At 41.8% G+C, this 14,010-nt stretch overlaps 1 protein-coding gene across 7 annotated transcripts in view; it reads left to right on the forward strand.

Annotated features, from left to right (window-relative positions):
* The window catches only part of QRICH1 (glutamine rich 1), a 53,070-nt gene that overhangs the window by 26,750 nt on the left and 12,310 nt on the right, over positions 1 to 14,010 (forward strand). For all 7 annotated transcript variants that reach the window (XM_058726978.1, XM_058726979.1, XM_058726977.1 and 4 more), the window contains one exon: positions 7,186 to 8,226. In XM_058726978.1, coding sequence (XP_058582961.1) covers positions 7,186 to 8,226 — 1,041 coding nt within the window. The remainder of the gene's footprint in view (positions 1 to 7,185; positions 8,227 to 14,010) is intronic.

The following is a 14,010-nucleotide window of genomic DNA, read 5'->3' on the forward strand; positions in this document are numbered from 1 at the left end:
AAAAAAATTTAAGAACTGTTGAATGACCACATGCATTGTCAGTGAGCAGTAATATTTTGAAAAGAACCTTTTTTTTTGTGAGCAGTAGGTCTCAACACTGGGCTTAGAATTATTCAGTAAGCCTCGTTAAACAGATGTGCTATCATCCAGGCTTTGTTTTTCTATGTATAGAGTACAAACAAAGTAAACTTAGCATAAATCCTAAGGGCCTTAGCCCTAGGACCTTTGGAATAATAAGTGAACTTCAGTTTCACCATAAAGTTACCCAGCTGCATAAGCCCCTAACACAATGTCAGCCTATTCTTTGAGGCTTTGAAGCCAGGCATTGATTTCTCCTCTGCAGCTATGAAAGTCCTAGATGGCATCTTCAAATATAAGACTGTTTTATCTACATTGAAAATCTGTTGTTTCGTATAGCCACTTTCATTAATTACCTTAACTAGATCTTCTGTATAATTTGCTGTAGCTTCTACATCAGCACTTGCTGTTTCACCTTACACTTTTACATTATGGAGACAGCTTAAACCTCATGAGCCAACCTCCGCTAGCTTCAGACTTTTCTTCTGCAGGTTCCTCCCCTCTCTCTCAGCCTTTGTAGAATTGAGAGTTGGGGTCTTGCTCTGAATTAGTCTTTGGCTGACTTAAACTTTCTCCTTTTAGCAATAAAGTTGGTGTTCTCATCATTCATGTGTTCACTGGAGTAACACTTAACTTCCTTCAAGAAGTTTTCCTTTGCATTCACAGCTTCACTAACTGTTTGGCACAAGAGACCTAGCTTTTGGCCTGCCTTGGCTTTTGACATACCTTTCTCACTAAGTTTAGTCATTTCTAGCTTTTGGAAATGACTCTTATTTTCACTTAAACACTTAGAAGCTGTTGTTTTTAATTGGCCTAATTTCAATATTATTTTGTCTCTGGAAATAAGGAGGCCTGTTGGTGGAGCTGTTAGAACATGCACGTTTATCAATTAAGTTTGCTGTGGTCTTATATGGGCAAGGTTCATTGGTCCCCAGTTATAACAAGTAACTTAGTAACATCAAAGATCTCAACAGATCACTATAAAAAAATATAATGATAAAAGGGGCACCTGGGTGGCTCAGTTGGTTAAGCATCCAACTCTTGATTTCAGTCTGGGTCATGATCTCATAGTTTGAGTTCAAACCCCAGGTCAGGGCTTCGATTCTTTCCCTCTCTCTCTCTCTGCCCCTTCCCTGCTGGCTCTCTCTCTCTCTCAAATAAATAAACATTAAAAAAATAAAAACCTATATTGTGTTTGGGGAGCACAATAAACCTAGGTATGCCTTTTCATAGGCATGTGTTATTTATGTTAACAAGATTGGTTTGTGTGATATCCTAGTTTGTTGTGTTTTTGTTTTTTTTTTTTAATTTTTTTTTTTCAACATTTTTTATTTATTTTTGGGACAGAGAGAGACAGAGCATGAACGGGGGAGGGGCAGAGAGAGAGGGAGACACAGAATCGGAAACAGGCTCCAGGCTCCGAGCCATCAGCCCAGAGCCTGACGCGGGGCTCGAACTCACGGACCGCGAGATCGTGACCTGGCTGAAGTTGGACGCTTAACCGACTGCGCCACCCAGGCGCCCCTGTTGTGTTTTTTTTAGTTTTTTTTTTTTTTTTTAATGAGATTTGCCACATCAAGGGACTTTTTTTTTTTTAAGGTTTACTTATTAATTTTTGAGAGAGAGAGTGAGCCAGAGAGAGACAGACAGAATTCCAGGCAGGCTCCGCACTGTCAGCACAGAGCCTGATGTGGCACTCAAACCCATGAACCACAAGATCATGACCTCAGCCAAAACCAAGAGCCAGATGCTTAAGCACCTAAGCCACCCAGGTGCCCTAATTTTAATTTCTAATACAGTAAATATCAACATCTATATCCATGTAATCAAAAGCTAGTGGGGGTCCTCAATAATTTTTTGAGAGGATCCCAGGACCAAAAAAGCTTCTATAGTAATTGGTTTCATAGTTTCCTTTATGTCCTTGATGTAAAGCACTGGTTCTAAACATGGGCCTTCATCAGTCAACCGGAAAACTTGTTAAGATAGATTGCTAGGCTTGTTCCCCAGAGTTTCTGATTCAGTAGTTCTGAGGTGGGACCTGAGAATTTGTATTTCTTTTTTTTTCAACGTTTTTTATTTATTTTTGGGACAGAGAGAGACAGAGCATGAACGGGGGAGGGGCAGAGAGAGAGGGAGACACAGAATCGGAAACAGGCTCCAGGCTCCGAGCCATCAGCCCAGAGCCTGACGCGGGGCTCGAACTCACGGACCGCGAGATCGTGACCTGGCTGAAGTCGGACGCTTAACCAACTGCGCCACCCAGGCGCCCCGAGAATTTGTATTTCTAAAAGTGCCTGGGTACTGATGCTGTTGGCCTGGAAGCTATATTTTGAGACTCACTGGTGTAAAGAAATAATGCTTATCAGACTCTTGATTTCACGGTTGTGGGATCAAGCCCCACATTGGGCTCCATGCTGATAGCATGGAGCCTGCTTGGGATTCTAACTTTGCCTCTCCTCTGCTCACACCCTCTCTCGAAACAAAGTCTACAAAGAAGAAATAATGCTTATAAGGAAGGAAACCTCCTTTTTGAGCACCTACTGTATATTGGTAAATATTATTTTATGCTCATTACAACTCTAGGGAGTTAGGTGTTCTCCCCCTTTATATTACATCTAAGGGGAATCACAGCTAGGAAAGTATACCAGCAATCCAAGTTCAAGTCTGACTTCAAGGTCTATTATGCCCTTTACATAACCTCCTTGCTTATCTTTTTAATTAGTAATGGCTTTACTGAGATCTAATTCTCATATAATTCACCTATTGAAAGTATATAATTCAGGGGCGCCTGGGTGGCTCAGTCAGTTGACCTTCCGACTTTGGCTCAGGTCATGATCTCACGGTTTGTGAGTTCGAGCCCCGCGTCAGGCTCTGTGCTGACAGCTCAGAGCCTGGGGCCTGCCTCAGATTGTGTGTCCCCCTCTCTCTTCGCCCCACCCCTGCTTGTGCTCTGTCTCTCTCTTTCAAAAATGAATAAACATAAAAATAATTTAAAAAAATAAAGTATATAATTCAGCAGTTTTTAAATCTACCCACAGAGTTCTGCAACCAATTTTATTTTTTTTTTAATTTTTTTTTTTTTTCAACGTTTTTTATTTATTTTTGGGACAGAGAGAGACAAAGCATGAACGGGGGAGGGGCAGAGAGAGAGGGAGACACAGAATCGGAAACAGGCTCCAGGCTCCGAGCCATCGGCCCAGAGCCTGACGCGGGGCTCGAACTCATGGACCGTGAGATCGTGACCTGGCTGAAGTCGGACGCTTAACCGACTGCGCCACCCAGGCGCCCCTGCAACCAATTTTAGAACATTTTTATCAACCCAAAAAAGAAACCCTGTACCCATTACCCCTTTATACTTTCCCCAGTCCTGTGCTCTTAGACAATCATTAGTCTTTGTGACTGACTTCCCTTAACATAATTTTTTTTTAATGTTTATTTGAGAGAGAGCAGGGGAAGGGCAGAGAGAGAGGGGGGCTGGGGAATCCCAAGCAGGCTTCACACTGTCAGCACAGAGCCTTACTCGGGTCTTGATTTCATGAACCATGAGATCATGACCTGAGCCAAAATCAAGAGTCGAATGCCTAACTGAGCCACCCAGGTGCCGCTAGCATAGTGTTTTCACTAGGTTTATCTAAGTTGTACCAAAGTTTCATTCATTCCTTTTTGTTGCTAAATAATACTCTGTTCTATGGAAATACCAAATATATTTTTAATTGATCAATTTATGAACATTTGAGTTGTTTCTGCTTTTTAGCTATTAGGAATAAGGCTACTATAAACTTTGTATCTACATTTTTATGTGGACATAGTTTTCATTCCTCTTAGGTATATACCTAGGAGTGGAATTGCTGGGTCCTGTGGGTTTTTCATGTTTGTCATAGGTATGTTTAACTTTTTGAGAAACTGCTAGACTGTTTTCCAAAGCAGCTGTACCAATTTTACACTCCTCCTGGCAGTATATGAGGATTCCAATTTTTTTACATCCCTGTCAACCCTTGTTATTGTCAGTCTTTTTTTTTTTTTGAATCAAATATTTATTTATTGAGAATAAAAACTATGTATTATTTTCTTTTTTTATTATTTTTTAATTTTATCTTTTATTTTTTAAAATTTACATCCAAATTAGCATATAGTGCAACAATGATTGCAGGAGTAGATTCCTTAGTACCCCTTACCCATTTAGCCCATTCCCCCTCCCACAACCCTTCCCATAACCCTCAGTTTGTTCTCCATATTTATGAGTCTCTTCTGTTTTGTCCCCCTCCCTGTGTTTATATTATTTTTGTTTCCCTTCCCTTATGTTCATCTGTTTTGTCTCTTAAAGTCCTCATATGAGTGAAGTCATATGATTTTTGTCTTTCTGTGACTAATTTCACTCAGCACAATACCCTCCAGTTCCATCCACGTAGTTGCAAATGGCAAGATTTCATTCTTTTTGATTGCTGAGTAATACTCCATTGTATGTATATACCACATCTTCTTTATCCATTCATCCATCGATGGCCATTTGGGCTCTTTCCATACTTTGGCTGTTGTTGATTGTGCTGCTATAAACATGAGGGTGCATGTGTCCCTTCAAAACAGCACACCTGTATCCCTTGGATAAAAACCTAGTAGTCCAATTGCTGGGTCGTAGGGTAGTTCTGTTTTTAGTTTTTTGAGGAACCTCCATACTGTTTTCCAGAGTGGCTGCGCCAGCTTGCATTCCCACCAACAATGCAAAAGAGATCCTCTTTCTCCGCATCCTCGCCAACATCTGTTGTTGCCTGAGCTGTTAATGTTAGCCATTCTGACAGGTGTAAGGTGGTATCTCATTGTGGTTTTGATTTGTATTTCCCTGATGATGAATGATGTTGAGCATTTTTTCATGTGCCATTTCCATGGCCATCTGGAGGTCTTCTTTGGAGAAGTGTCTATTCATGTTTTTTGCCCATTTCTTCACTGGATTATTTGTTTTTTGGGTGTTGAGTTTGAGAAGTTCTTTATAGATTTTAGATACTAACCCTTTATCTGATATGTCATTTGCAAATATCTTCTCCCATTCTGTCGGTTGCCTTTTAGTTTTGCTGATTGTTTCCTAAGCTGTGCAGAAGCTTTTTATTTTGATGAGGTCCCAGTAGTTCGGTCTTTTTTTAATTATAGCCATCTTAATGGCTTTCAAGTGGCATCTTATTGTGATTCTGATTTGCATTTCCTTATAACTAATGATGTTGAGCAACTTTTCATTGGCTTATTGTTCATTTGCATTTCTCTGGAGAAATGTTTGTTCAGATCCTTTTTAATTTTTTTGTGTATGAAATAATTAAGAGATGCAACTTCATTGTTTTCATATGGATAGCCAGTTGTCCTAGCACCATGCTTGATTATCTTTGTGATGTGTCTCCTTCTTTAAAAAAAATTTTGTTTTTTAACGTTTTATTTATTTTTGAGACAGGGAGGGACAGAGCATGAACAGGGGAGGGTCAGAGAGAGGGGGAGACACAGAATCTGAAACAGGCTCCAAGCTCTGAGCTGTCAGCACAGAGCCCGACGTGGGGCTTGAACTCAAGAACTGCAAGATCATGACCTGAGCCGAAGTCGGCCGCTTAACCGACTGAGCCACCCAGGCACCCCGATGTGTCTACTTCTTTTATTAGATAGATAAAATCTCTCATCTGCCTTCCTTTCTACCTTCCTACCAGTGTTTAGAGTTTAGATATGTGTGTCTGAAGGAAATATCTTTTTCTTTCTTTCTTTCTTTCTTTCTTTCTTTCTTTCTTTCTTTCTTTCTTTCTTCTTTCTTTCTTTCTTTCTTTCTTTCTTTCTTTCTTTCTTTCTTTCTTTCTTTCTTTCTTTCTTTCTTTCTTTCAACTACAGGCTATACAAGGCATCCTTTCATGCTGCTTTGTATGCTGAGGTAACAGCAATAAGAAATGAATTGCATTATCATCAGAAATCAGAAGGAGGATATAGTAACCTTACTTAGATTAAATTGTCAGGAATATTGTGGGTTTGTTTAATGCTTCTTTTTTAAAGATATCTTACTTAACGGGTGCCAGTTGGCTCAGCCGTTTAAGTGTCCAACTTAGGCTCAGGTCATGATCTCGCAGTTCGTGAGTTCAAACTCTGCATCAGGCTCTATGCAGACAGCTCAGAGCCTGGAGCCTACTTCGGATTCTGTGTCTCCCTCTCTCTCTGCCCCTTCACCACTTGTACTTTCTCTCTCTCTCTCTCAGAAGTAAATAAACATTAAAAAAAAAGATATCTTAAGAAATTATTTATCAGTGCCTACATTTTAATAGCAATATTGGGAGATCTCTCCAAATTCAAGAGTTTTGTCTCTACTGTGTTTTCCACTAGTCTGTGGTGGGAGTAGTTTTGATCCTGGGTTGAGAATTGCATGCCTGTAAAATGTACTTGTCTTGCTGACCCTTTATTTATTTATTTATTTTATTTTATTTTTTTTTTGCTGACCCTTTAGAACATTGGTCCCCACCAGACTGTTTTTTTAGTATATATATATTTTTGTTGTTTACTTATTTTTGAGAGAGTGCTAGTGAGGGAAGGGCAGAGAGAGAAGGAGACACAGAATCCGAAGCAGGCTCCAGGCTCTGAGCTGTCAGCAAAGACTCCAATCGAGGGCTTGAACCCATGAACCACGAGGTCATGATCTGAGCCAAAGCCTGATGCTTAACCGACTGAGCCACCCAGGTGCCCCTGTCCCCACACTTTTTATTACTCACCCCATGGATAAACTGTTTTTGATCATACACCAAAATATATTTTTATAAACTATCTACTTGTACTATTCCAATATGCAAAAACAAAGGGGTTGGGTCACACCTTAAAACAATAATTAAAACATAAGCAGAAGTTCTGATATTTTCTTCAGAGATCCAAGTTGATAGTCTTGCTTGCTCTGGTAGCTAATTGTTGCTCTGAATGCTGTGTGATGCTGGAGAATTATGCACATGGTTTTGGGGGTTATGGTCTCCAAAGAAGCCTTGGGTCTTCCAAAGAAGCCCCTTCTCCTCACATTACCTACGGCCTCTCCCTGAGATCTCTTCCTTTTGGGGCTGAATTCTTAATGTTGCCTGGTTCACTCACTGGTGAATCTTGTCGCTGCAGGTACAGGTGCAGGTACAGCAGTCTCCGCAGCAGGTCTCGGCTCAGCAGCTCTCCCCGCAGCTCACCGTTCACCAGCCTGCTGAGCAGCCCATCCAGGTCCAGGTGCAGATCCAAGGCCAAGCACCACAGCCGGCAGCCCCCTCCATCCAGACCCCGTCTCTGCAGAGCCCCAGCCCTTCGCAGCTGCAGGCAGCCCAGATCCAGGTGCAGCACGTGCAGGCGGCCCAGCAGATCCAGGCTGCAGAGATCCCAGAGGAGCACATCCCACATCAGCAGATCCAGGCTCAGCTGGTGGCCGGCCAGTCTCTTGCTGGGGGTCAGCAGATCCAAATCCAGACCGTGGGTGCCCTTTCCCCACCACCGTCTCAGCAGGGCTCACCCCGGGAAGGGGAGCGACGGGTTGGCACAGCCAGTGTCCTCCAGCCAGTGAAGAAACGCAAAGTGGACATGCCCATCACTGTGTCCTATGCCATCTCAGGGCAGCCGGTGGCTACTGTGCTGGCCATTCCACAGGGCCAGCAGCAGAGTTATGTGTCTTTGAGGCCAGACTTACTGACAGTAGACAGTGCCCACCTGTATAGTGCCACTGGGACCATTACTAGCCCTACAGGAGAAACCTGGACCATCCCTGTTTACTCTGCCCAGCCCCGTGGGGATCCTCAACAGCAGAGCATTACCCACATTGCCATTCCCCAGGAAGCCTACAATGCAGTTCACGTCAGTGGCTCACCCACGGCCCTGGCAGCTGTAAAGCTGGAGGATGACAAGGAGAAGATGGTGGGCACCACGTCTGTAGTGAAAAACTCACATGAGGAGGTAGTGCAGACCCTTGCAAACTCTCTCTTTCCAGCACAGTTCATGAATGGCAACATCCACATTCCAGTGGCTGTGCAGGCTGTGGCAGGCACATACCAGAATACAGCTCAGACTGTCCATATATGGGACCCCCAGCAGCAGCCACAACAACAAACCCCCCAGGAACAGACACCACCGCCACCACCGCAGCAGCAGCAGCAGCAGCAGCTCCAGGTTACTTGTTCAGTAAGTGAGACTTTTCTGTAGGGCAGCCTGCTCCCCTGGGGCCCAGGGCAACACAGAACTTTCCTGGTAACCTCCAGCACCTCTGGCTTGTTTACTGCAACGATGTTGGTCTTGCAGTAATATATAATATTTATATTTTGGTTGAGGTTGGGGAGGGGGAATAGAAGCAGCAGATGAAGCTATGCAATGAGCAGGAGTTCTGTCCTGGTAACTGGAGGTAGATGAAACGATCAATAACTGCTTTGCGGGGGTAGATGCTTCAGGTGCTTCTTTATAATCTCTTAAGAGTAAAGTTCAAGGTAAAGACTAACAAGACACACCAAGTGTTAATCTGCATTTAATAAGCTACTTTCTGCATTACAAACGAATGGATCTAGACTTTCATCCACTAGATGAAAACTAGTTTTCACTAGACTGTAAACTCATCACAGCAGAGAGGCTGTGAAATTATTCCTTTTTAGTTATCATCTGTGGACACAATGTAGGTGAATTAGATGATCAAAAACACTTTCCAGAGGGCCTGTTAAAAGTGATAACCTTTGGGAGTGTCAGATGAGCCACCACTGCAATGTGATTTCCCAAAGGTATTTAACAATAGTCAAGCTTTGGTTAATTTTCTGTTATGGAAACTATATTGAAAAAAAATTTTAACTTTTATTTTGAAATAATTTTAGACTTAGAGAAAAGTTACAATAATAGAACCCTGTTGAAATTTCAACTTTAAAATTGCTTGATTCTTTTATGTTTTCTAATTGTTAAATTTTTTTAAGGATACCACGGAGGTATGGATAAATTTATTCCTTAAGACTGTTAGTAAAGTTTAGGGACTCTCGTCTCATGGGACTGCTGAAGGCAGTGTGTCTCAGGGACTCCTGGGAATGTATGCAAGGGAGCTGGAACAAACAGCGCCCATACTCAGAAACTCAGGCCATATGTAATTGGTTAAGCAAAGGCTGACCAAGTGGTTTCATAGATAATATATTAACTTAGGTGACTTTGCTAAGGACCTATTAAATATCCAGCTGTCAGGCCTAGAAGTTGAGCAAGACAGAGTCATTGCTTCAGGTAGCTTCCAGTCCAGTTTTGGAGTAAGAATGTATGATTTCTATTTTTTGAATATAAGGCAGCATAATCAAGTGTGCTGTGTGCTCGACACACAAAAATAAACTTGGTATTCAGAAACTATCCTAGGTTAAAAAGTCAGCAGAGGCATCTTTGTGGAAAAAAGTGGTATTTGATCTCTAGTTTATAGGATCAACTGACCAGAGTGAAGCAGCATGAATACAGAACCAGGGATGGACAGAAGGGACATGGCCTAGTGCAACATGAGAGGGGAACTGTGGGAGAGGAGTTGGCATGGGAGGCAAAGAATTTATCTTCCCAAAGTGAAGAGTTGAGTTTGATCTGATTTTTGGTAGGAAATTTTTCCAGAATCCTAAAAGTTGTGATAACAAGAAGAGTCAAGTACAGATGTGTAGAATTAATTGCACGTAGAAGAGACCAGCGTGGAGTATTGTGATGTAGTTCTGCACTCAGCTATTGCTCACCAGGATGGAGGACATCAGGGCTGTCAGCTTTCTTGGGCCTCATGGTCCAGTTCACAAGTCAATCCTCTTTAATTTAAAAGTCCTCTTTTAATTTGTACTTCTGGACCCTGTATCGGAAGATCTTTTCTGGAGTTCATTTTAGTAGGCCTGTATTCTTCAGGGGCAATGTTTCCTTTGGGAAAGTCTTAACAGGAATGTATATCAGGTATTACCGGAAAAGGAAAAATTGAGAAGAATACCCATCATGCAGGAAAGATGAGTTCATCCATTTATACCACAAACATCCCTCTGCCTTCCTTATTAGGCTTAGTGCTATGTGCTGGGGAACAAATATGAATAGAGAGTCTCTGCCCTTGGAGTACTCACAGCCCGTGAGGAAGATAATTGTGATGTGAGTTGAACCCTAAGGAGAGCTGATGACAAAGTGTTGTGGTCCTTCACCTGCCATACCCTTTATGTAAGTTCTCTTATCACCCACTTTAAAATGAGATTTATGGTGAAACCGCCCTCCCTTGAGCTCATATGCACCTCCATCTATTGCCCTGTTTCTCCACTGTGCTTTATTCCCAGAGTTCTCAAAAGCATTATCTGCGCAAGCCGACTCTGCCTTCTAAAAGGTTTTCTCTTCAGTTTGTGAGTCTGCTCTTGTTAAGGTTATTAGTGACCTCTTTTTGGCCAGATTTAAGAGGCATGTCTGTTTTTATCTCACAGCAACATATTAAACAACAGATCATACTTGTCTTCCTGGAATTCTCTTCTGGTGTGGTTTTTCCTCCTACCCCTACTGGTTCTTTTTCCTTCTCAGAAGAGTTTGCTGGTGGCTCTGTCTAAACCATACATGTAGATGCTCCTCAGAGCTCAGTACTGGCCTTCTTTTCTCCCTAAGGGATTTCTGTCCATGGCCATGGTTTTCAGCACCCTCTAGATGGCTGGTGCCATGAAGAGGATAGTCACTGACACTGTCTGCCAGGCACTATTTCAGTGTTACACATATTAACTCATTTAATTCTCACATCAACTTCATGAGGTGTGTACCACTATTTTACAGAGGACAAAACTGAGACACAGATTAAACCAGTAAGACCAGAGCCAGGATTAGTATTTAGCAGAGTTGGGCTTTAGCCCTGGAAAGACTGGCTCTGGAGCCCAGAGCCTGTGCTGCATTGACGCAGATCTTTATCTCTAGACCATGCCTTTCCTCTTAGAACCTTTCGCACACATCCAGCAGCCTATTTTTCATTTCCTTGGATTTACTGAGGATATTTCAGCTTTTCATTAGCATCACCTCTACCACTGTCAAAACTTCTCCTCTGGGCACCTGGCTGGCTCAGTCAGTAGAGCATGCAACTCTTGATCTTGGGGTTGAGTTTGAGCCCCACATTGGGTATAGAGGTTACTTAAAAATAGATAGATAGATAGATAGATAGATAGATAGATAGATAGATACATACATACATACATACATACATACATACATGCATACATATATACATACATACATGTACTGTTAAAAAAAAAACTTTCCCTCTCAGAAAGTGGTACCATCCTCCACCCATTTGTTTAAACCAGAAACCCAAGAATCATCCTTGAGTCTCCTTTCCCTTACTCTCACAGCCAGTTTCTCAAGAAGCCACTTTGGTTCTGCCACCACACTTTTCAGAATTTCTTAAATTCTCTCCACTGTCACCATCCTAGTCCAGGCCACCAGTACCTTTGCTCTTCAATCCATTCTCCATAAATCAGCAAGAATAATTTTCTTAAAATGTAAGATTGTGTCACTTCTCAGCTTAAAACTCTCCAAGGACTCCGTTATAAATAGGAAAACTCTACACCACAGTATATAAGGCCCCACTTACATCAGTAGTTTTCATCCTGGTTGGGATCACTACCACCCCTACCCACTGACATTTAGACAGATATAGAAGAAGTTTACTGTCAAGATGCTTGGGAATGTTACATTAGTGGGTGAAGGGCACCTGTCTAAAAACCAGAAGGAAAGTACTGCCCCACATGCCCTGGCCCCCACCTACTTACCTGTTCAGACTCCTACTAGATTTTGCAGCTTGGGTAGATGGTGTTGCCGTTGAACAAGGTAGGGAGGGAACTCTGAGGAGAATAGTTTTGGATGGGGAAGATGCTGAGTTCTCTCTGTAGATACTAGTTTGAGGTGGTTGGTTGTAAGATGTTCACTTGGAAACATATAGTACCCCCTGGGTATATTAAGGGGATGTTTAGCTTGGAGGTGCATAGTTAGCAATCATTTCCACAAACATGGAAATCCAAACTGGAAAAGTGGTTAAGACTCACCAAGGAGATTGGTAGTTGAACTGGGAAGCGTGTCTACAGTGGAGTTCCTGGGTTGACAAACATTTAACAACCTTGCACTGATACTGTTTTATCTCCTTGTTTAATTGAGCAGAGATAGGAAGGAGAGTTTTTATTTTTATTCATTGACAAGCAGATTATTTTGCCTTCAGTTTGAATAATTTGACATTGCTTAGCCCTTTGGGTAGGCCCTGGCATGATGAATGGCTCAAAGGAATTTGTTTAGAATATAGACAAGTGAGTGAGACTCAAGAATCTATGCTTGGTATCTATGATGCTATCTATCCTGCCCAAAATGAGGATTGTGATTGAGGCTCATGGACATTTCTCTGCCCCTTTGTGTGCATGGCTTGGCTGTTAGACCATTGAAGATGGGATGGGATGACTTCCTTTGGAGGCAGGAAGGTAGCGTAGTGCCTCTTGTCTTCAAAAATGTCCTTAGGAAATAGACCAGTATTATTGAGAAGGAATATGGTGGGGAGAAAACCAACCTTATATATAGCTAGAGAAGCCATATAGATCCTTCAGTGTTAACCCTCTCATCTTACAGTTGCAGGGGAGAGAACATAACTTGTTTGTTGTACTTTCCTTTTTCTTTTAAAAGGGATGATTTTCACCCATGACTGGATATGAGAATCACCTGGGAGCTTTTAAAAGTACTGGTGGCAGACCCCTCCTCAGACCAATTAAATCATAATCTGCAAGGATAAGGGCCAGTCATGGGTATTTTCTAAAAGCAGCCCAGAAGTTTTTTAAGTGCACCCAAAAGTTTAATGGTCACTACTCTGGACACTTGGTATTCAAAGTGTGTTCTGCAAACCAGCTCCCTCACTTGGGAACTTGTTAGAAATGCAGAATCTCAGGTCCCACCTGAGACCTTTCAAATCAGAATCTGCACTTTAATAAAATCCTTAAGTGATTTGTTTGCACTTTATAGTTTGACAAGCTGTGCTTTGGGCCAGTAGTTCTGAGAAATGACTGAACTTTAGAATGGCCTTTTTATGTGAGAAGGTTTTTGAAAGACTAATCTGTTTTAAAAGATTCTGGGGCCTCAAGGCTTGTATGCCTTGTCAACTGGTGCAGACCTATGGAAAAGCACTTCGAGTGCCTTTACATTGGATTGGTTTTGGCAACGCAGCACTGGTTGCTTCTGGTAGGATCATTGGCTGTGCAAAAGCAGGTAGTGTCCCGTCACTGGCTGCTGGTCTTCTTTTCAGTAGTTTTGCAGGCCTGGGTGCTTATCGTCTGTCTCAGGATCCAGGGAACATTTGGGTTTTCCTAGCCACCTCTGGAACCTTAGCTGACATTATGGGAATGAGATTCTGCCACTCTGGAAAACGTCTGTGGGCTTAATTGCAGGTCATTTTGCTGATGGTTGCCAAACTTGGAATTAGTGTGTTGAATAGACCCCAGAAGTATCCCCAGAAGTAGTAGTCATGACCCAGCTTGGACTCATGAAGAACTTAAAAACTTCCACCATTTTTAGCGTATTAAGAGAAGCAAGTGCAACATTTTCACATATTGTGACATTTTACTTAAAAAACAAAACAAAACAAAAAATGACATTGAACTTTCCAGAAGAAGAAATCCTTCATTATCATTACAGCCTTAAAAAGGTGGGTGGTATGTAACCCAAGAGCTTCTTATTACAGTTTAATTCTTGTGTATTGATGTTCTCTTTTCTTTCTGTATCTATTGGTAAAATCTCAAGAGGTAAAATGTTAGGTATCAATCTACTCCTGAAATCATTGTTGCACTATTGCTAACTAACTTGGATATAAATTTAAAAAATAAATAAATTTAAAAAAATAATAAAAAATTTTAAAATGTTAAGTATCAACATTGGGGACCCCAAAACCTCATGTCCTACTCAGAACAGTGTGAAAAAAATCTCTTAGGAGCTTTAGGGTTT

This window comes from Neofelis nebulosa, chromosome 4 (assembly GCF_028018385.1).
Source record: "Neofelis nebulosa isolate mNeoNeb1 chromosome 4, mNeoNeb1.pri, whole genome shotgun sequence".
NCBI classification, from domain to species: Eukaryota; Metazoa; Chordata; class Mammalia; order Carnivora; family Felidae; genus Neofelis; species Neofelis nebulosa.